This window comes from Oncorhynchus masou, chromosome 14 (assembly GCF_036934945.1).
Source record: "Oncorhynchus masou masou isolate Uvic2021 chromosome 14, UVic_Omas_1.1, whole genome shotgun sequence".
Classification (NCBI taxonomy): Eukaryota; Metazoa; Chordata; class Actinopteri; order Salmoniformes; family Salmonidae; genus Oncorhynchus; species Oncorhynchus masou.
Window position 1 is genome coordinate 9,135,948 of NC_088225.1, and position 23,037 is coordinate 9,158,984.

The 23,037-nt window shown below is 44.9% G+C and overlaps 1 protein-coding gene across 5 annotated transcripts in view; it reads left to right on the plus strand.

The window, feature by feature from the left end:
* LOC135554115 (myocardin-related transcription factor B-like) overlaps positions 1-23,002 on the plus strand; it is a 40,012-nt gene extending 17,010 nt beyond the window's left edge. For 2 of the 5 annotated variants that reach the window (XM_064986178.1, XM_064986180.1), the window contains 14 exons: positions 2,208-2,454; positions 9,038-9,103; positions 11,413-11,468; positions 11,601-11,676; positions 12,004-12,168; positions 12,405-12,625; positions 12,950-13,096; positions 14,237-14,484; positions 14,900-15,062; positions 15,229-16,104; positions 17,865-18,080; positions 18,201-18,311; positions 18,414-18,474; positions 18,583-23,002. In XM_064986178.1, coding sequence (XP_064842250.1) covers positions 2,298-2,454; positions 9,038-9,103; positions 11,413-11,468; positions 11,601-11,676; positions 12,004-12,168; positions 12,405-12,625; positions 12,950-13,096; positions 14,237-14,484; positions 14,900-15,062; positions 15,229-16,104; positions 17,865-18,080; positions 18,201-18,311; positions 18,414-18,474; positions 18,583-19,091 — 3,072 coding nt within the window. In that variant the 5' untranslated portion in view covers positions 2,208-2,297 and the 3' untranslated portion in view covers positions 19,092-23,002. Of the gene's footprint in view, positions 1-566; positions 600-2,207; positions 2,455-5,179; positions 5,431-9,037; positions 9,104-11,412; positions 11,469-11,600; positions 11,677-12,003; positions 12,169-12,404; positions 12,626-12,949; positions 13,097-14,236; positions 14,485-14,899; positions 15,063-15,228; positions 16,105-17,864; positions 18,081-18,200; positions 18,312-18,413; positions 18,475-18,582 lie in introns of those variants that run through there. The other 3 variants (XM_064986182.1, XM_064986179.1, XM_064986181.1) reach the window with 3 other exon arrangements.
* The last annotated feature ends 35 nt before the right edge of the window (positions 23,003-23,037 follow it).

Genomic DNA, 23,037 nt, shown 5'->3' on the forward strand with positions numbered 1-23,037 from the left:
GTACAAAGTGCTAGAAATAACTGGTTTTGACATCCCATATATTATATCACTTCAATTATTAAGATTTTTTAAATAAATATTTCCCCCCCTCATCAAAATAAAAAAAAAAGCACACTTACTTCGATATGTATCTCCAAGCATCAGTTTACACGTCAAGCTGACATAAATATTCACATTCTTTCATCGCTTGCACTCTCTGACATTGAAAAAATATTTTCTGTACTAGTGGTGTGAATTCAAGAGAAGAACCATAATGACCTAGTCTAATGCTGAGATGTGCTAAACAGTTGCTTTTCTTACTCATGAGGAGCTGTGCTGAGTGCACGCTGAGATGGGAGTACTGGGCCCAGAATGCTGTCATTGTCCGTAGCCACGTCTCATTCTCCTCCCGGTCTGCCAGCTCCCAGTGGGAGTCTACCAAGACTATCTTCAGCACTGAAACCGGAATGCACGAAGAAGAACAAACAACAAAGATCCGTCTCAGTTTTAACACAGCTGGAGTTTGTTTTAGAGATGGAAGGTGCCCTGCAGCTCAGACGTCTTGTGTTTCTGCTTTTGGACGACAGGTTTCAGAAGCCAGACACTGTAGCAGCTATAGGGTAAGGCCATTTTATATTACTCTCTGGCACTTGAAGGGTAATGTTGTGTACACCTGAATCCCCTCTGTAGTTGTTCTCCTGAAACAGACCAATGATGGTTCCATTTCTAAGCAGCCTGGATCTGCACCACAGTCTGCCTCACGTTGCACATTCAGCATCTGTCACTGGCAGACATCGAACAGGGCCACGTTCAGTTGTAAAACATTCTCCAACGTTACGGATAGAAATTCCATGCATAGAGCCAACGTTATTTCTTATTCAACACATACGAGAGGAATGTTTGTTCTACATAGCATATTTAGATCTGAACGTCTGGCTCTACACGCCTTGTGCCCAGCCTAAACTCTACAATGCTGTCTACACACTCCTTATCACACTCTTACTCTGGGATAAGAGCCACAGAAAGACTTGTGTAGAACATATGGTTTTACGTCCATCTGTCCCTTGGCTGGAGCTGGGATGTAAGAAGGTCCTGTAGAAATGCTAATGATGTGAGCCAGGGGCAGAAGCTATAGCAGCTGTTCTAGCAGGCAAAGTGAAGTTAGCAGGGTAGATGAAGGTTGTCGGTTGCAGGAGGAGAGGATGAATAGCTAAGGTCAAGGTGATGCCGTTTGAAAGTAGTCAGAGGGATAAGGTGGGTGGTACACGGTGGTATAACATTTTGGTAAGGTAACGCTGGGAAAGAGGAGAAGTCAGGATTTAGCTGCACTGCAGGCAAGGTTTGTCTCGTCAATATTCTGACAGCATTGGGGCGGCAGGTAGCCTAGTGGTTAGAGCATTGGGCCAGTAACCGAAAGGTTGCTAGATTGAATCCCCGAGCTGACAAGTTAAACATCTGTCATTCTGACCCTGAACAAGGCAGTTAAACCACTGTTCCCTGGTAGGCTGTCATTGTAAATAAGAATTTGTTCTTAACTGACTTGCCTGGTTAGATAAAGGATTTCTTTTTTTTTAAGCATCCCTGAGGGAGTTTCTCTGGCAGGTGCTAATGTCTGCACTATTGATAGAAAGCTGTCTGTTGATGAGCAGCAGACTTACTCTCTGTTCTCAGAGGAATGAGAAAGGCTGCGGTTCACCAGAGATCACAGGCTTCCTCTAACTTCAATCAAAGCCAATCTTGGTTTGGACAGATTGGAATCTTAGGCTGCATCAGATGGGGTTGATCAGTTCTTGGCCTGACAGTAAAGCTGAGATATGTCTTGTGGACATGACCTTTTCTATAGTAAATAGTACATCCAGAATATGGGTTGATGAAGTGTTGGTAGTAAGACCAAAAGGGAAATGGAATCCAATGCAATACAAAACTTGGGAAATATATTACTCATTAGAACCGTACAATATTCTAAGACCTTTTACATCTGGTACATTCATCTGTTAAAATAAGTAATTCGGCTTTTAGCGTGATTCTTATTGACCAGCTTCTGATTAAATGTTAACGTGGCACATGAATCTTTAACTTCATTGTCAAGCTCCCTTCTGCTTCAGTTCCATAGTGATCTCCATGCGATCAACTGTTAGAAGTAAATGAAATGATTCAATTGGCAGCCAAGTTTGTCACATGGTTAATAACTCCTGCTGTAAAATGACACAATGTTCCCATCTCCCCAGCAACAACTGACAACAGCAGCTCTATCTGCCCTGCTGGTTTCCAGGAGACCTGGCCTAGCTCCTCCTCCTGAGGAGTGCTGAGGCTGCAGCATGGAGCCCCAGGGGAGTCTGGGAGTGGAGGGGGACTTCAGCCTGCAGCTGGCGCTGCTGGTGCCCAGCCTCCAGAGCGAGGCAGTAACCCACGAGCTGGAGGATCTGACTATGCAGACCAGTCCCAGCCTGCCGCCTCTCAAAGAGCGTAAGAACGGTGAGTAGTAGACCATTCAGTCACATAGGTCAATCACCTAGGGCAGCGCTACCAAACTCTCTTCCTGGAAATCTACTGTTTTCAGTCCAACCCTAATTTAGCTAATCCGATTCAGCTAGTTAAGGTCTTGTTGAGCAGCTAATTAGTAGAATCAGGTGTGTTAAATTAGGGTTGGACTGAAAACCCACAGGAAGGTAGATCTCCAGGAAGAGGGTTGGGCAGCCCTGACCTAGGGCATGCATCTGAAATGGCACTCTACGGCCGAGCCTATATATTGTTATTTACTGATGTAGGATCTTACTTTGATCACCCTGTTTGTCGCAGGAAATTTCCTGCCCAGCAGGAAATGCAAACTTGGCTGCTAATTGAATAGTGTATTTGAGGTTTAAAAAGGCTTCTAAAGTTAGTAATTAACACTTTGCATACCTAATTTTAATTTTGTAATTGCATACGTAGTCTCAGGAGGATAAGTGGTGAAAACACAGTGGGTGAATCAATTGTACTTGATTCCTTGCATCCTCTCGCCTTGCCTCCTCAAAATGCATTGAAGCTCTGAGGCTCTGAAAAATCAAGGAAATCTGATTGAAATGAACCCAGAGACTGTGGTTTCTACGTCATCCATCAGAGAGCGAGCCTACCCTGACAGTGAGAAAACAAACTCCTCTCCACTCCGGAGAGATTTGTTTGTGGAGAGAAGTGGGGAATTAGACTGGAATTGCATCTGGAAGCCAACACATAATCGCAGCTTGAACGGTTCCTGACATCAAGTCCCAAAGTCAGTCCTCTCCTTGGGCTGCTAAGTGTTTTGTTTGTTGGTTGCTCTCAGAATATCAGCTTTTTAGGTGGGCGTTATTAATGAGTGAAATATGATAAATTAGAAGCAGATTCGGATTAACAGACTTAAAAAAAAGTCAATGAACGGGTTGAGCCTCTCGTTTAACTTTTCACTAATGATGAATTCCTTGCTAATATTTCCCAGTGCATTTTTTTCTTGAAAATGTGGACCTTCGGTATCTTAAGATCTCCTCTGTTATCTCACTCTCCTAACCCTCTAGTTCTCACAACCACAGCCAGAACCTCAGTCTGGAAATATTCCTCTGGCATGTGAACCAGAGTGAGGGGTAGCACTGGGGCAGTATCTGGTGGGCAGGCTGACACTCACCCACCCCGAGTGGTAGCCTGACATTTTCCCAGTCCCTAGAGAGGGCACAGTCAGGAATGGAGAGTATGGGGTGGAGACCACTGTTCACCCCAACCTTACTGCCCAGGAGACAGACACTGGAAAAACTCAAATGTGTTGCACTCTACGGCTTGTTGATGATGTGATGATGGGGGCTAGAATCAGGATCAGAACCGGCTCTATAAAGGGGCTTGCTTTCGTTTAAGCAGCATTCCTAATCCATTTGAACACATGGTGCCGGCCAGTCATTTTCCTTTCGGGGTCTGTATCTTTGTTAGTGTCATAATATGACTACAGCTGTTTATCTAGACATTCAGTTTGCAGTTGTGTCATTTTATAGTATTAGATAAGGAGTGTTCCCAAGTCGCCCTTGAACATTGACATGGGTGAAATATACCAGGGGCGAAATGGATTGGAATGGAAATAGAAGCAGCATGCCAGTTCATGTTGGCTGCCCTCTGCCCTTTAACCTGCAGTGTTAGGGAGTAGGGAGGGACACACATGTCTGGACTTCAAGCGTATGACTCATACTTCCTGTATGTGAATGCTAACCGGCTGAAAATGACCACCTATTCATCTGTTATCACTCTTCGGTGTTCTCTCATCCCTGTTGTCCCTTTAGAAGTCTCCTCTGGGTGGGTGATATTTCTCTTTGCTGTTGTTTGTTCTCGGACACAGAGACCAGATTGATATATGTTCTCGTAGACAACATTGTGAAGAAGACAGGGTTGAATGCAACCACCTCCTATTTCTAATGTTTACATTTAATCTATTTTGTTTGAAATCCAAAATAAAATATTGATACTTTTCCCTTATATCAATATTAGTCAGCAACAGCTACGGTCGGGTCTACACAAATGAAAAAAATAGATAAGATTGTATTAATGTCATGTGCTTGTGCTTTGAGTGTAGTGATGTAGTCGAAATAATGAAATTGAAATGATAGAACTAACAAAAAAATTCTAAATGTCAGAAATACACTTTACAACTGGGAAAAGTGACAAAGATAAACATCGATGTCCCATGGGCCTCAGCATGTTTTGTTTTTGTCATTCTTATCCAGTGACACAACATGGTATGAAAAAAAAACTCCCGGCTCGTTTTCTCATGGAGCTTTTCATCCTCTCACTCAAAAGTCACAAATACTCAATGGTTTTGGGACAAGAAAGACACAAGAAGTCCTTCAGTTCAGTGAGACTTTAGAAGTTAAAATTACATTTCAATACATGCATGTAGTTAGCATTCTACATGATTTGGTTGAAAGTATGACTTACTTTTATAGACTTTTAGGACAGCAGTTGGTTTGGTCAAAAGGTTGTATTGTTCTCTGTTGTTTCGATAATTAAAGTTGCTTGACTCATTGTATTTAGTTCTAATGAGGCTAGTGTTGAAAGAGCAGAGCACTGAGAGCTGAGCAGAGTGACCCAGCAGGGGTTAACAGTGGCTTGTCTGTCTGTGTTCCCTCCTCCTCCTGACTCTTACTGGCTGAGCCCAGCCAGAGCATGAGTGAGCGCACACTCGCTCCCGCTGAGACCAACACAAAGACAGGCAGAGAGAGATTGGAGAGACTGGAGAGAGAGAGAGTGGGAGGGACTGTACGTACCAGACTGTGAGAAGCAGTTCTCTTACCATACACTCCTAGCTGGGTGTTTTCCCTCATTACTAAACCCTCATGCTGGTCCTCGTTCCTCACTGCCCTGATCACTCCATGGGACTCCAGACCCGGCCGCTAAGCGACTCGGCTCTCTCCTCCTCTATGGCGTGCCTCGACGTGGAGACCCCCGCCGTCTGCAGGGGTAAATTTAAATCAGAAGCCCCTGTCTCTCTCTGTCTTTCCTTTTCTCCCTCCTCATTCTTTCACTCTGTCTTTCTATCACTTACCTTTTCACTCTTTCTTCCTCTCTCTGCTCGGTAGCATCACTACGTTGTTGGCATGAAGCCCAGTATCAACATAAATCAGTTTCCATTTTGGTTTCCACTACGGTTGTCTCCAAAAATGTTGTGTGTTTTCTGACTTTTTAACTACAGTATATTCTCACTCGAAGGCAAATAGTTGTTAAAGTTCTCAGTAAAATAATGGAGTTACAGTGAAATGTGTATGTCTTTATGGGTTTAGGTCTGCTTTTCAGTCAACGTGATTTACCTTGAATGAAATATACAGCTACTTATGGGCCTTGATCAACTTGACCCACGGCAGTGATGTCAGGGTAATCTGTACTGATTAATTGATGATAACACCTTGACGCTGGGCTAGGACAGAGACAGAGAGCCCCACCAGGAAATGATAGGGCATTACAGAGCGAATAGCTATTAAATGATGTCCAGCATCAGTTTGAGACTGGATTAACAGCACCACAATATAGTGTAAAGAGTTGTTGTTTTCCATTAGAAACAAACAAAGTCAAAATGAGGGAGGAGATGAGGCCAGAATGAGGGAGGGGACTAGGGAGGTGGGTTTATATAGCGTATCATATTATTAGGATCCTTAAACCCAGGACTCTGTGTTCACTTCTTATGATGACAAATAACTGCAAAGCTCAGTGTTACCCTCAGCACCAGCTAAGCATGATGTCACCACTTAGTTAGTACCTTTTCCTGAACGATATGCTGTACAGTATGTTGTCTGGGGAGAATAGCCCCCAGTGAAATGCTAAACCTGGAAATGCTGTAGCTCCACATTCTGTTCGTGATCTACTCCTGATAGTATGAGGTGTTTCAAAGAACAACTTGGTGTGTAAAGAAAAGGTGATATGACTATTACCTGGCTTCAATGTAAGTCATATTTAAAAGGTATTGTGTCCCCTCGGGTCATGGGTGTAGAATCATGCTTGGATGAGTTGGATGGATCTGGTTTGAATTTATTGCCAATGTTTTATTCCTCATCGATCTATGAGAGTACATCAAACTGACTCATCAAGAGAATGAGCATTTGCAAGACCACGGAGCACAGCTGAGCTGCAAGGAGAATACTGTATATTTCCCGTAGTAATGTCAACATAGCTTATGTCAGTGTCCGACTGTCTCTATAACAGTGTAGCCATAACAAAACAGATTCTCTTTTATATTTACGCAGAGTGTTTCTAGGAAAAAGTCAGGCCAAGAGATCTAATGGTAGACTTTGTCCAGAGATGAGTTGTGTTGAGACAAACATAGAATCAGGAGACAGGGATTTTAGTAAAGCCTATGTACACTCTGAGGTTTTTGAAGTACCTCCGTTTATGTTGTGCTGGAGAACAGGGGACTACAGCCGACTTGCATCACACAGGGTTCACTGAGAACAGCACTATTGGCATCAGCCAAACAAATGTAAGGAGCGCCTCAGGCATGGGCTGTACTGCCACGTTGATGTCAAGAATAACAACTTGAAATGGCAGTATTGTTCTCAAAAATCGTCAATTATCCTTTAGCATTCTTTTCCAGTCGAGTTAAAGTGGGTAACATGAATATTGAAACCAACCAATGGTAATTCTCTCCTATCTTCCAGAATGATCTTTCTGTGTTGGTGCCCCGCTGGTGTGCAGGTTGACGTGTATTGTCATGAATCTTGTCCTGGAGGCAGCACTGAGCGATTTTCCCCTTAGATAGGCCAGCTGCAAAGTCACAATTTTGTAAAAATGAATGGAAACAAACACAAGCTTTTTGTTGTTAATTTAAAGTTAGGGTTAGGCATTAGGTTTAGCAGTGTGGTTAAAGTTAGGGTCAAAATCTGATTTGATGTCTTTGTGGCTGTTCCAGCTAGTGGCCACTGTAGAACTTCCTCCAGAACAAGATTCATGACAAAAAACGCTAACCTGACCCTGGTGTGAACGTGTAATGGGAACCATGGATAGGGAGCAGGAACACAATGTTCTTAGCCCTGGAGGCGCAGGGGGGCTTGTTAAAGTTATGGGGGTCTCTGAGAATGGACTCAGTTGCTCCCCTGCCTTGTGGCTCCCTGGGACTCTCTGTGCTCCTCTGTCCACCAGTGGGAGCGGGTCCCCCCCACTCTGTACAATGCTTTGGGTTCCAGTCCAGTCCCGGCCCCCACCCCCATGCCACCTCCAGACTCCATGGTTCCCAGGCCTTCTTCTCACAGCTGCCCAGTTTATTTTAGCTGGAGTGAGTCACGTTGGCCTGGTCAGACGCAGTGACTGTCCCAGGGGACTAGAGCAGAGCAGGCCTGGGTGTGTATGTAGTATGTAGTGTTTAGTGTGTATGTGTGTGTTTGACTGTGCATTGACCATCTGGCCATAGCCAATGAGCAGTCTACTCCAGCAGCAGTCCGACCTCACTATGAACACAGTGCCTTGGTGACGATAAGGGCCCCAACGTTCTTCACAGCGCCGCGTCGTTTGACACCATCAACCGTCACCTTCCTCTTCAAATATTTTTGCTGAGGATCACTGTTATTCCACTGAAATAACACGTCCACACTCGCCTGTTTATACATGTGTAAACTGGGCCCGCACTGCAGTTTATTATGATGGAAAAATAACATTGGGTGCCGTCCAAGGCTTTGGAGCCTCCTGCATAAGAGTCCTTCTTGTCTTTTTATGTTGCAAGGACTTCATGGATCAGTGCTTACTGCTCCAAAACAAGACGACACATCTCACTTTTTATGGAGTGGCACTTATAAAAGAGACCGAGTTCACTCAGTCCTGGGAGGACATCATCTCCAACTCGGAGGTGACTCGGACATATGAACATTGCCCTGTAATTAGTCTTCAGGGTTTGTTGAGAAAGACTCATCCCTTGCCTGTGTCTATCTATGTTTGTATTTCATGTTGAACATCTATGTAAAGTTACCTCTGCATTTGCATTCCAGTCTGTCCTCAGTATGTCCTTGTCTTCACTTTATTTGAAGAGAGCTTGTAAAGCCCATGTCATCGCTCGAAAGTAAAGTGTCAAGAAGAGTGTTATTGCTAGTTGTCTGGTAGGTTAACCATGGAGAAAGTCTGTAGGCTGTCTCTATAGGATGTCTTAGGTGGAGGAACAGGGCTTCCTGTTTTGTTCTGGCTGGGCTATGACGTGGCGTGTCAACACAAATTGGTGACTCATCAATTTTTTCGGGTCCATGACACTGTTTTCTTCTTCATAAAAAATCGTGTCCAGTACACAATGTTCTTTATAAGGAATTCCAATTTGTTGTGGCTAAAGTTAGCTAGGTGGCTAATGTTAGCTAGGCTAGGGATTAAGGTTAGGAGTTAGGGTAAGGGGTTAGGGTTAGCTGACATGCTAGCTAAGTAGTTAAAAAGTAGTAAGCTGTTTAAAAGTTGCTAAAATGTAAAAGTTGTCCATTATGTGAGTCGAATTAGACTGTCTTGCTAAATCCTATGGTCATTGGCGTGATGGCACAAACAGATCTGGGTCCAGGCTAGTTGGGCATAGATTGACCTCTAACCTATCTCTGCTTCTCTCCCACAGTCCTCCAGCGCCGCCTGCAGCAGAGACGCACCCGTGAGCAGCTAGTGGAGCAGGGCATCATGCCACGTGAGTATAACCACTGAGCATAGGGCACCGCCACTCTCAAACCACCAAGGATTTAATATACTGTAACTCACCTCTACCAGGGTTAAGGTTATTGGTCTGGCATGTAGAACAAGTATAACTGCACCCACACCACAGTCATTAAAGTGGGTCTTGGTTCCAGAAAGCTCTCAGAAAATATCATATAATTATTACCTAAATTAATACCATAGATTGAACTAAGTGCTGTCTGATTTGCTACTATTATGACAACCATACAGGAGTGGAATTCTGCCACCACTGATGTCTCGACCACCCTCCACCACAACCTCGTCATGATGTTTGTAGAATAAATAAATACTCTGAATGGCCCAGGGTCGTAAGCCACAGTGAGGCATACATCGGTGGCCAGTGGCATACCAGAAACCAAAAGGCATACTGAAAACATCCACACCCGGCTCTCAAAGTCAGCAAAGAGGAGCACAATCCTTCCTCTTGCTGCCCTTACTGGACCAGTCTCTCTGGGAGCCAGTGGGTTGCAGACTAGAGCAGACAGACTGATAAGAAATCAGACAGCAGACAGACACAGAGAGAGAGAGAACAGTGGTGCAGCTAAGTGATTTGAGGCTAGAGCTGCAGGAGCCCCAGACCAGAGACCTCTCAGTGCTGGGAGTGTGCTCTGTCTTTGTCTTGTCCAGCCCTAAGAGGCCTCCTCCATGTGGACTCTAAGCTCCTCTTATTAGGCTCCACAATCAGAGCTGTATGAGTCAGCGACAGGGCCTGCGCAGGAGGTCAGTAACCCCCACTGCGGCTCTAGCACAGGTAACACAGGAGCCTCCCAGCCAGCGACACTGGGTGAATCGCTCTGGTTCTCCTACACAGAGGACTTACAATAGGTATGCAGGCCAGGGCTTAGGTGACGCTCAGGAATGCTTAGCTCTGCTCCTCTGAGTTTGACGCACTCCCTCTGACTAAGAAGAACCACTGGTCAGTGTGTGTTCAGACCTCAGTGTGTGTGTGTGTAGAGAGCAAACAGGGATTGTGTTAGCTAGAGGTGACTAATGGGTGTAGCCGTGCCGTGCCAACAGCAGGATAAGTGTGTCTGACGAGATCAAAGTCTCGGCCTGACTGTCTCACTAGTTGGATGAGTGGAGCATTCAGAGACATCCTGTCCTACTCCCATCAGCTATTGTGTAGTAGCAAAGTCATCCTCTCTTCCAAAGAAATAACACACATTATTGTCTCTCCCTTGTTGTCGTCAGCTTGTCATCAAGTACAACTACATCATGTCTCAAATATGAACTTTGAAGAGGACGAGTTGACTTTTACACATTAGAAGTTATGGGTAGTTACACTGAGCTCCAAAGGTTTTGGATGCAAACTTTTTGGATGCATTTGCTGTTTGTTTTGGTTGTGGGTTGTGTTTCAGATTATTTTGTGCCCAATAGAAATAAATGGTAAATAATGTATTGTGTCATTTTGCAGTCACTTTTATTGTAAATAAGAATAAAATATGTTTCTAAATGCTTCTACATTAATGTTGATTCTACCATGATTACGGATAATCCTGAATGAATCATAAATAATAATGAGTGAAAATGTTACAGAAGTATAATGGTGAGAGGTTAGCATATCTTGGGGGTATGATATTTGTGTGTCTGTAACTTTCTCACTCACCATTATTCATTCATGATTATCCGTACTAATGGTTGCATCCACATTAATATAGAAGTGTTTAGAAACATATTCAATTATCTTTTTTTATACCTTTATTTAACTCGGCAAGTCAGTTTAGGACAAATTCTTATTTACAACGGCGGCCTAGAAACAGTGGGTTAACTGCCTTGTTCAAGGGCAGAACGACAGATGTTTACCTTATCAGCTCGGGGATTCGATCTAGCAACCTTTTGGTTACTGGCCCAACACTCTAACCACTTGGCTACCTGCCGCCCTCGATTAACAATAATTGGGCACAAAATAATCTGAAACACAACCAAAACATACAGAAAATGCATCCAACAAGTTTGTAGTCACAAGCTTGATGTATTCATTGTGTACTATGAATATGGGACCAAATAATACACTTTTGACTACTTTAAAACACATAAGTGAATATGTCCCAATACTTTTGGTCTACTAAAAGGGGGGGACTATGTACAACAACTCCTGTAATTTCTGAAAGGTTCACCAGATCTGGATGAAAATACCCTAAAAATGAAAGCTGACAGTCTGTACATTGTATCATGTCATACAGAGACAAAACAGCAAAACATTGTCACTGTTCCAATACTTTTGGAGCTCACTGTACATGATGTTGATCTTCCCTCCCATAGCACTGAAATGCCCTGCTGCCTTCCACGAACAGATCCGCAGCCTGCAGAGGTCCAGGGTAAGACCTCACAAACTCATCTCACTCGCACTAGTGTTCATTATACTTCATTGAGATAAACACACATTATCACATACATATGCCATTCCATATCATCTCGATTAAATGTAGTTTTATGTTGTTTTCTTACAGACTGAGAACTTCTTGAAGCACAAAATTCGCAGTAGACCTGAACGTTCAGAGCTGGTCCGCATGCACATCCTGCAAGGTAACCTCACTGCCATGTACTGTATGCTTTAGGATAGGCTGTAGAGAATACAGATGATACGAAGCATACTCAGCTACCAACAGAAAGTATATGTACGTTTAGCTGGCCAAGTTAGCTCTCAGAAGAGAGATGATGGAAGAGAAGGATCCTGTGAAATTGTACCCCTCCCTATTGGATATAATCCATAGGACATTAAATATTCACAACTTGAGATGTTAATCAGTTGTCTGATACAGTCTCCACTGTGAGACACACAGTAGTAGAACAGTACTGTTGTGAGTTCTAGGTAGACTAGCAGTTACTGATGACTTGCTGTCTGTTCCACAGAGACCCATGTGGAGCCCTCACTGCAGGCCACTCAGATGATGCTGAAGAGAGCCAGGCTGGCTGATGACCTCAATGAGAAGCTGGCCCAGCGACCCGGCCCCATGGAGCTGGTGGTCAAGAACATTCTGCCTGTGGAACCCAGCCTCGTCAAGGACGGCGTCACCGGTAGAGAACACTCTTGACTTTATACATTATTATTTCCAGGCTAAGGGCGAAGTAACTCATTCAACTCCCACTCTCTGCATATTTGTATAGTGTAGATTTCTGAAAGTGCCTATTACGACTAACACAGCACTGAGACATTTCCAGTGACTACCATGAGAAACAACTTCGTACAAACCTCTCTCCATTTGTCTACTTGTAATTAATAAGCTGTTTTTTTTGCACGTGTTACGTTGCAGATCCCGTAGACGGTGAGGTGGAGAATGACTTCCCCAAGACGAAAACACTGGATGTGTACAACTTTGACGAGGACAGCGGCGATGCCCTGTCCCCAGAGCAGCCGGCCAGCCAGGAGTCCCAGAGCTCCTCTGCTCCCTCACCCTCCCCCAGGACCCCCAGGGTCACAGAAGCCCCTATTGCCCTCTCCAACTCCCCACCGACCAGCTCCATCACCATGCAGGTAGGTCCCATCGCCATACTTCACCACCTATAAATACCCATCTTAAATTGTGTTGTTATGGTATCAGTAACAGTGTAAATATTTTGTTTCTATATTTTGGGCCTAAATAATAGTCTCCCAGTGCACCTGCCTGTTGAATATCAAATTCTGCTTGCTAGAAAATATTATTTGCCTCCTGTTTTTTTTCTGTTAGATGACATCCATCTTTTGTTAGTCTTTATCCAGCTCTGCCCTTGTGGCTCAGTGTGGGAGGGGGATTTACAGGCCTCTGTTCCCCTCCTTACTGAACGGGCCATGTGGTTTCTATCTGTCTCTTTATCTTAGCACTGCCCACCTACCTCCCAGTCCACAACAGATTTCTTCAACTTCTCTCATGTCTCCACCAATGAGCATCAGAACAATCGCCTGGTGACCACGCCTCAGCCAATCGCCATTGTTGTCCCTCCAAAGCCAGGGCCCATGTTAGTAAAGGTGAGCCACAAACTTGAAAGAAAGTGACGTCCGTCATATCACATGATGGGGAGTACTTGAACCTTATGGTAAAGGTATGGTAAATCATGGCAATGTGCAAATATGTACATTCAATGCAAATATTAAACATACATTTGTTTATAGCGTTTAGCTGAGCACGTTAAAGCTATAACCAAACTTTTATGTCTCTTGGTACAGAAAGCTATTTATTTTAGCAATGATGATGTTTTGGTTCCTTTTTGATCCCAGTTAGCTGAGCAAGCTTTTCCTACATACCCCATAAACATGAAAGTCACCTCTGATATTTGACTCTCTCTCTCTGATCTGCTGTGGTTTTCATGCTACTTCCTTTGGAACTGTAATCAGAGATAAGAAGTCAGAGGAGGACAAACACTGGGACTGTGTTCGGTCACAGTGAAAGAGCCCGTCAGTGCAGGCAGAGACCAGTCGAAACTGATGGTTCGGCCAATTCAAATGTGGTTCAAAGCACAACAAGGCCTGGAGATGTTTTTCCACAAATCCATGGGCTTATACTGCCAGCCGCTCTCAGTCTTCAATTAAGGTTAAGTGACAGGCTTTCTCTTAGCCTTCAGGGCATAAAGGGTGGAAGCAAGGGAGTAAAAGCAATAACTTGGGCATTTGTCACAATCCTTTATACTCAAAGCAAATTAATATTTTCTGAGCTCTGCCCCTCCCGTGTTGAAGAACAGGGAGGAACACATTCGGGGCTGTGTGTTTGCATAAACCAACTTCAATTGGTGTTATGATATTTTTTATGGCTTGCATCTACCTCTCAAATGCCAAGCCATTTAATGTGTATCCTGTAATTTAGTTACTGAACAATAAGGGTCACCCCACATCCCTTTCCACATTCCATTTCCCCATCCTGTCTTTCTCACTGGACGTTATCACAATGTCCCACCTATTCATTTGATACTACAGCGTGAAATAGGCACAATTTCATGTACAAGCTTTACAATACTGGCAAGATGTTTAGACGTTATCCATAACCGTCAGAACAGGCTTTAGATCACTAAATAGGTCCACAATCCACTCAGTGAGATGAACCTTTGAAGTTTTCAGTGAAAACATTTCACTGCTCCTTCCGGATAGTAACCGTTCCTCTTTTCCCCTGTGCAGCAAAGCCAACCAAAGACACCCAATGACAAGAGCCGCGGTAAAAAGAATAAGGATCCCAAGCCGCGGGTGAAGAAGCTAAAGTACCATCAGTACATCCCCCCGGACCAGAAACAGGAGGCCAACGAGGCCCCCATGGACTCAGCCTACGCCAGGCTCCTGCATCAGCAGCAGCAGTTCCTCCAGCTGCAGATACTGAGCCAGCAGCAGCAGCATTATAACTACCAGACCATCCTGCCTGCCCCACTCAAGTATGTCCCACTGTAAAAAGGACATTGGGATGTTATGTGTTACCGCAGCTTGCATACTGTAGGCCAAATAGTGTGGCTAACCCTCACATTCTAGTTGCAGTTTTATTGAATGACAGCTTTGTGTTGAGGGAGGTTAGTACATCATCACTACACCTGGAAGGCAAACATTGTTTCCTTTGAACAATGTGATTCAAGCAAACAATCCACCCTAACAGAATAAATCCACACCTGGATAATAGTGATGTAATCTGCCACATCTGTTTCCTGCACAGCTTCTGTTTGGCTTAGATATATATATTATTCCGGTGTGCATTGTCCGGGACGGAGACTGTTGATTACGAATGATGGGACATACAGGAAACTCTTTCTCCTATCCGAACACTAAACCCTCCTCCCGTTGTCTGTGTTCCTACAGGTCGATGGAGGGTCAGAACAGCTGCTCCAACATGTCTCTGAGTGGCAGCAGTCTGTCCAGTCCCATCATGGTCTCTCTACCCAGCGCTGCCCCAGCACGGTCTAACCAGACTCTGACAAACCGCAAGCCTGGTGTCCTGCCTGCCAACCTGGACGAAATGAAGGTGAAGGTCATTCCTGCTCCGTACAAACATAGATTTTCACTATATGATAGATATATTAAAGGGCAGAGCACAGCCCCTAGGCAGTGACATGTTGTATGGAGATTTAGTGAGCGGGCTTGTCTTTTGTTATGATGACTCATGACTGTTCATTATCCCTGGCCGGTAGGTAGCTGAGCTGAAGATGGAGCTGAAACTGCGAGGTCTTCCGGTGTCTGGCACCAAGACTGACCTGATAGAGAGACTAAAGCCTTATCAGGAGATCCCCAGCAGCCAGGCTGCCACTGCCATGGAGCTGACAGGCCACACAAGGGCCCCACAGCCTGAGAGCATGAGCTCCACACCTCCTGTGTCCCCCGTGCCCTCGGAGGTCTCCAGCCTGGGCATGGAGGAGGCTGGGATGCCAGGAGCTCTTTCCCCAGCTCGGCCCACTCGTTCTGGGTCGTCTCCCCACCAAGGCAGCCTGGAGGACAGCCCAATGGAGTCCAGAACCTCAGAGAAGGACCAGCGACTGCACGAGAAGGAGCGTCAGATCGAGGAGCTGATGAGGAAGCTGGAGCAGGAGCAGAGGCTGGTGGAGGAGCTGAAGATGCAGCTAGAGGGGGAGAAGAGGGGTCAGCCCAGCCCTCCAGCCCACATGGCCTTGGCCCAGGTCAAAGAAGAGGGCAGGGCTGCCTCAAACTGCTCTGCCTCTACACATAGCCCACTAGCAGTGGTGAAACAGGAGGAGCCCAGCTCAGGCCAGGTACAGACGTCCCCCCTGCCTCAGTTCTTCATCAGCCACCAGCAGGTGCCTCAGGTCCTCAGACAGCCCCAGCCTAAGACCTCGCTGTCTGGCCAGTCTGGAACACAGATCCCGCTGCCTGTCTCCCTGCCCACCAGCACAGCCACCATCCAGCTACCGAACAACAGCATTAAGCTGCAGGTCAGAGAGCCGGTCCTGCAGACCACAGTTAGCACTACAGCTCCAGGCCACATCCAGAAAATAGAGGCCACAGCACCCCACCAACAACAACACACCACCCAGACCCAACCCATGCCACAGGTGAGAATATATGGTTTAATTTACTACAATCCCATATTTAGAGTGGGATATTCCCCAAGCTACTGTCTGCAGACACCATTTTACCCACCTGTATTGTAGTGTCTCTGTGTATTGTGTTATAGTACTCGTTATAGTACTCTCCAAGGGCTGTGTGCTGCACCAAACCATAACTAAATAAATTGCTGTCTGTGGATGAATTATTCCGCTGAATAAATTGCACATCCTATTTTTGTGCCCTTTTTTCTGGGATAACACCATTTCCAGAGACACTTTATAAATCACTGGTTACATTCTATTGTGATGGGCCGGCCTAATCACATTTATTAGGGCATTAGCCGTGTTTTGAAAGCAGAGAGTCTCCCTCTCCAACTTCTTTAATATTCTCTTCTCTGGGTGATTTATCTAGTGTGTTGCCAAGGTAATAGCAGGCCTGGCCAGGGTGATGAATTCCTCTCCTAGTCACATCAAAAGGAGGGCCGGAGCCTGTCTAAGCTCCGGTTACTGGAGCAGGTGCTGACTGACGGCCAGGCAGACAGCACACTAGACTACGCTGTCTGCTCTAGTCTCTATAGGACCAGACCTGGGTGCAAATTTGTTTTCCTTCAAATACTTAAGCTGTGCTTGACTGGGCCTGCCTGACAAAAAATAAACCAATTGAATAGTCCCAAAAGTGTACACTCTGTCCATCTGTCACTCAAATGCAAGCTCAAGCAAACACTACTTAATTGAAAGATGTCAAATACCATTTGAATCCAGGTCTGCAGAGCTGCACTGGGCCAAATCAACAGCCAGACAGAATTAGCAACAGCAACTGCAGCACAACACTCATTGAAGAGTGCTCTCACACCCAGAAACACACTGCTTTGTGTTGCACTGCACTGATACCCCATGCCTTTTATTGTGTCCCTAGAGATTGTGTGCTACTACATAATAATACACTTTTTTATTCCTCCCAGAAAGAGTGTGTACCCTGTCTAACCACTGTGTGCCTTCTAAGGGAGAGTGTGTACTACTACAGTTGACCAGTTTTTATCTGCCCCAGAGAGAGTGTGTACTACTACAATTGACCAGTATTTATCTGCCCCAGAGAGAGTGTGTACTACTACAGTTGACCAGTATTTATCTGCCCCAAAGAGAGTATGTACTACTACAGTTGACCAGTATTTATCTGCCCCAGAGAGAGTGTGTACTACTACAGTTGACCAGTATTTATCTGCTCCAGAGAGTGTGTACTACTACAGTTGACCAGTATTTATCTGCCCCAGAGAGAGTGTGTACTACTACAGTTGACCAGTATTTATCTGCCCCAGAGAGAGTGTGTACTACTACAGTTGACCAGTATTTATCTGCCCCAGAGAGAGTGTGTACTACTACAGTTGACCAGTATTTATCTGCCCCAGAGAGAGTGTGTACTACTACAGTTGACCAGTATTTATCTGCCCCAGAGAGAGTGTGTACTACTACAGTTGACCAGTATTTATCTGCCCCAGAGAGAGTGTGTACTACTACAGTTGACCAGTATGTATCTGCCGCAGAGAGAGTGTGTACTACTACAGTTGACCAGTATTTATCTGCCCCAGAGAGAGTGTGTACTACTACAGTTGACCAGTATTTATCTGCCCCAGAGAGAGTGTGTACTACTACAGTTGACCAGTATTTATCTGCAGCAGAGAGAGTGTGTACTACTACAGTTGGCCAGTATTTATCTGCCCCAGAGAGAGTGTGTACTACTACAGTTGACCAGTATTTATCTGCCGCAGAGAGAGTGTGTACCACGGTGTGAACCACCGTTCATCATTCCTCTACAGACGACAGTCCCACTGTGCACCACCACCACCTCAGGGTCTGGGTTCCAGTTCAGAGCAGGCCCAGGTCAGACAGAGATCCACCAGTGTTTCCTAAACACCTCCCCAGGGAGCAGGTCCCCTGCCAGGGCCTCGTCCAACCAAGCAGTCCCCAATGGTTCAACAAACAAGGTATTGTTTAAATACTGCATTATATCTACATGTATTCATTTAGTTGTGTTGAAAATGTGAACCACATAGGTTGTTTAGAGCTTATAGGGATTAGATCTCATTGTTTCGTCTGTCCATCAGTCCCCCTCTGCCTGCCAGCCCAACTTCTCAAACCATGTCCCCAAGAGTAAGGACCCGCCACGCTACGAAGAGGCTGTTAAACAGACGCGCAGAATGCAGACTGCTGCACAGGTAATAGAGCTTTTCTAACTCCCTCCTACAACACACTGGACTGACCTGCTAGGTCTGTTAGGCGTTGAGGCAGGTATTGACTGGTCTTTTTTGTCTATGCAGGTGCCTACTGCAACCAGTCAGCACATGGACGACCTGTTTGACGTGTTGATCGAGAGTGGAGGTGAGAAAAATACTTGACTATGGTTGGGGTCTCCTCCTCTCCGTTACGACAGCTGAGTCCCTCCCTGGCCATGAATCCATCATCTTCCCATGTTCTTTTCTTCTACAGAAATCTCCTCATTCATCAGACAGGACCCTTCCTTTCCAGACAAGCTGCTTCCTGTGACCGCCAGCGTAACCACCCTGCCCTTCAACACGGTGCTATCCCGCCCCCCGCCCCAGATCCTGGTGGCCCGCCCGTCCGCCCCCACCCTTAACCCCCCGGCCCCACCCAGCCTGACAGCCCTGGCCATAGACAACCAGCTGGAGGCCTTTCTGGAAGGCACGCTGAAGGGGGAGACTGAGCCCCGGACACTGAGGTTGATGGAAGAGCTGCACAGTCAACTGCTGGAGCACTCGCCCCACTCCCCCATGGACACGGACACCACCGAGTTCAACAATGTCAGTGCACCCCCATCCAGCTACCACCTGGACCACACCAACCTGGACAACATGGAGTGGCTGGACCTGACCATGCCCGGGCCGACGGGGGGGCTCAACCCACTGGGCCTTACCCCGTCTGGGGTCTTCTCCTCTGACTTCCTGGATTCCCATGACCTGCAGCTACACTGGGACTAAGGGTTGTCAATGTGACCCCCCCCCACCCCACCAAACAGGCCTATTCAGACAGAGGCCTGTCAGGGAGAGACACACACATACTGATAAGTGAGACGGAGAGCACACTCCTTCTCCTGTGGAGGTGGGGGAGGAGAGTGCAGTGCTGCTGGCCTTGAGTCCCTGTGGGAAGTTCTGTGCAGGGCTACAGCAGCACTGATGGTGGATCTCACTGCTCTGAGCAAATCAGAGTGCTAGAGGCAGGACCCTCCTTCCTCACTGGATATACAGTGTAGCTGTTTCCCTCTGAGATATCGTCCCTCGTAACAGCCACTCATTCTAAGGAAGGCTAAGCCCCCGCTGGGCTGTGGTATAGATCAATGGTATGAAGAGGTTGGTCTCCCCCCTGTGATCTCTTTCAGAAGAGGACCTGGTCTGAGGAAGGGTGGTCTCTCCTGAAATGGCGTTACAGTAGATAGGATGAGAACTCGCTAGTGGAAACAGATGTTGACCCAGGTGTTACGGAGAATTTCACACCTGGTTCTGACTGCGCCAGTGGCATGGCTACTGACTGACTTTCGTGTCACATTTGACAGACAGCGCAGAGAGATTGTATATATTATAAGCCTATGTCTACAGTAGCAGTAGTCTGTCTGCTCTGCTGCATACATCACTAAGGCAGCTGTATTACAGTCCTGTATGTACGTATATGTATGTATGTATGTATGTATGTATGTATGTATGTATGTATGTATGTATGTATGTATGTATGTATGTATGTATGTATGTATGTATGTATGTATGTATGTATGTATATGACCTATTGGAATGTGGTATTAGCTTAGCATTATGGCTTTCAAATAACTGCCTTTGCTTTACTCAGTGCCCCCATGCGATTCCCATCACAGAAGGGAATTGGATGCTAAAACACTGCACATATTGCATTATGCCTTATAAGACCATTTGCCAAATATCTTGCTATTTTCAAGGTGTTGCTTTCACTTAATTCAACTAAAGACTTTCCAAAGAGTACACAGCGTGATGACGGATTGTGTTGTCACTCAAACGAAGCTGGAGACTACTTGAAGTGAGTTAACAGTAAGCAGCCTTATATCATGTAAGATCAAACAGTGAGTGCATGAAACCCACATTTAGTATCATTGGTTGACAATACGAGAGCTGTCGGCCTGAGAATTCTTGAATTCATCAGAATTAGAAGTTGAGAGGCATCACATTTTTAGAAGCTGTTGTTCTTACTCTATTCTTATGTGGGGGAGAGTAGGGCCAATGTGAGTTTATTTACCAAACTGCAACGTGCTTTGCCTTAGTGTCCATGGGGTCACAATAGGTGGCAGAGCACCCCCCCCCAGCACTGCTGTAGCTTGCCAGGCACATGCCTATGTCCTTTATATTATCGACAAAAGAGCCTTTGAAAATGTTCTCTCTCTCAACCCTATTGTCAAGTCTGGAGTGGATTTATCCCAATGTACAGATCAGCTGAATCCTACTTGTTTATGTGTGACATGCATTGCACCTGAGCTAGAGCTGGTGTGTAGAGCTGGTGTCTTGTGTGTGCACTGCACATCTGTGTTGCATATCGCTTTTGCTTGTTTTGACTCTAGGAACTGGCAGAAATATAGCCTGTAAATTCCCCTCGGCATTTCAATCGCTCTCTTCAATATACCGTCTGACCTTAGTTGGCTGACATACCGAGAACAAGTTGACATCATTCAGTTTGACAAGCCAGGGAGTCATAGTGAATCAGCAGAGGTGGTTCAAGGCTGTCTTGTGCTTTTGTGATCAGCTTAGAAATATATGTGGCTATAGTCTTGCAGGTTCAAATGTAAGCATCGTTATTGTATCATTTAGTAGGCCTAATGTGTCTCTATTCATGAAGCCTTAGTCCAGCAGATTATGTAGGGTTGAGATTCCAGTCACTCACATCAAGAGGCAACCTTTCAAAACACAGCAGTGTGTGATCCATATGTACCATCACTACCAACAGATGGGTATTAAAATTATCTCCACACTGATGTAATAGCCTTGGTTTTCACTACTCACTCCCAAGTATTTGTTCAGGTCAAAATCCTACATGATTATTGCAATCGTACACATGTAGTTAAACATTTAATTACAGTGACATATACTGGCCAAAGATAAAACGTGAAAGCATTTGAAGTGTTGAAACCGACGGGGTTGAAATGGGTTAAGGCAGAGGAGGTTACAGACGGGTTGACTTTACAAAAGTTGGCAGTCTTCTTGTTCAAGCAGTCTGAGCTACGCAACGGATAACTGCATTTAGAAACACAGAAACCTTTCTGCAATTTGGTAGAGCCCCTCCAAAAATGGAAGAAGCTTTAAAACACTATTCGGCATGATAAAGTTTGACGCACCATCGACAGCATAAGCATTCCTTAGAAATACATTGCAGACCGTGCTAAAGAAATGTCATTTCAATGGTTTGGATCAATTCTAGCCTACCTGTCTGTCCCCTACCAAAGAAAATTACTTAAAGGTCCTACTTAAAGCCATTTTTTTTTATCTCAATATCAAATAATTTCTGAGTAACAATGAAGTACCTTACTGTGATAATTTTTAGTGAAAACAATCAAAATGTAACTAAAACAGCTTTTTAGAAAATAGCAATTTCTCTAGCAATAATTTTACTATGACTGTCTGGGAGTGATCTGAGTAGGGAGGGGAAAACTGAAAACTAGCTGATGTTGGCAGAGGTTTGGAACTCTTTCTTATTGGTCTATTAACTAATTTACCGCCTGGCAAACCAAAACTTCATCCCACGTAAACAGGCTGAAATTTCAGGCAGCCTTTTTAAACAGCTCTAAAGACTGAAAGGGCATTATCATCATTTTCACAGTATTATTCCAACCTCATAGTGCTGAAACACACAGTGTACAAAACACCTGCTCTTTACAGGTGAATCCAGGTGGAAACTATGATCTCTTATTGATGTCTCCTGTTAAATCCACTTCAATCAGTGTAGATGAAGGGGAGGAGACAGGTTAAAGAACGATTTTTTTTAAATCCTTGAGACAATTGAGACATGGATTGTGTATGTGTGCCATTCAGAGGGTGAATGGGCAAGAGAAAAGATTGAAGTGCCTTTGAACAAGGTATGGTAGTAGGTGCCAGGCACACCTGGGGGTTTTTCATGCTCAACAGTTTCCCATGTGTATCAAGAATGGTCCACCCCCAAAAAGAACATCCAGCCAACTTGAGACAACTGTGAGAAGCAAGCATTGGCGTAAACATGGGCCAGCATCCCTGTGGAACACTTCAACACCTTGTAGTCCATGCGCCGACGAATTGAGGCTGTTTTGGGGGGGAAAGGAGGGTGCAACGCAATGTTAGGAAGCTGTTCCTAATGTTCTGTACACTCAAGTGTATATAACACAGGAAACACTAAATGTGTTTGAATGCACAGGGCCTTTAAGAGCCTCAATGTCACACATTTCTGTTAGAAAAACAAACAGTTTACACTGTGAGTGGATAAAAATGGGTAGCTAATCAAAAAAAACATTGCCTGCTCCTGATTGGTCTTTGTGTACAACGTTGTTTTTGTCTGCGCATCAGTGCCCCATTGATCATGTGTCCAAACTACAGAAAGGGAGAATGAGCTGGAATCAGAAGTAATTTTATTTGTACTATACTAGTATAGCCCCTTTCCTTGCAATAGTGTATTGATACATAGTATGCCATACATTTTGCACATTGTGTATATATTTTGTCATGCATTTTATTTTATTTTTACAAACGTAGCACATGAGCTCTTTTCATACATTTTATACAAACGTAGCACATCTAAGCTCTTTTGTATTAAGACTGTTTGGTGTATACTGTATGCGTACTACTGTATACCCATAATGTGTGTGTATATATATATATAGCTGTTTTGTGTCAATAAATGGTCATGTACATTGTGTGTGAAAATCATTCAGTTGTGTTTAGTAAA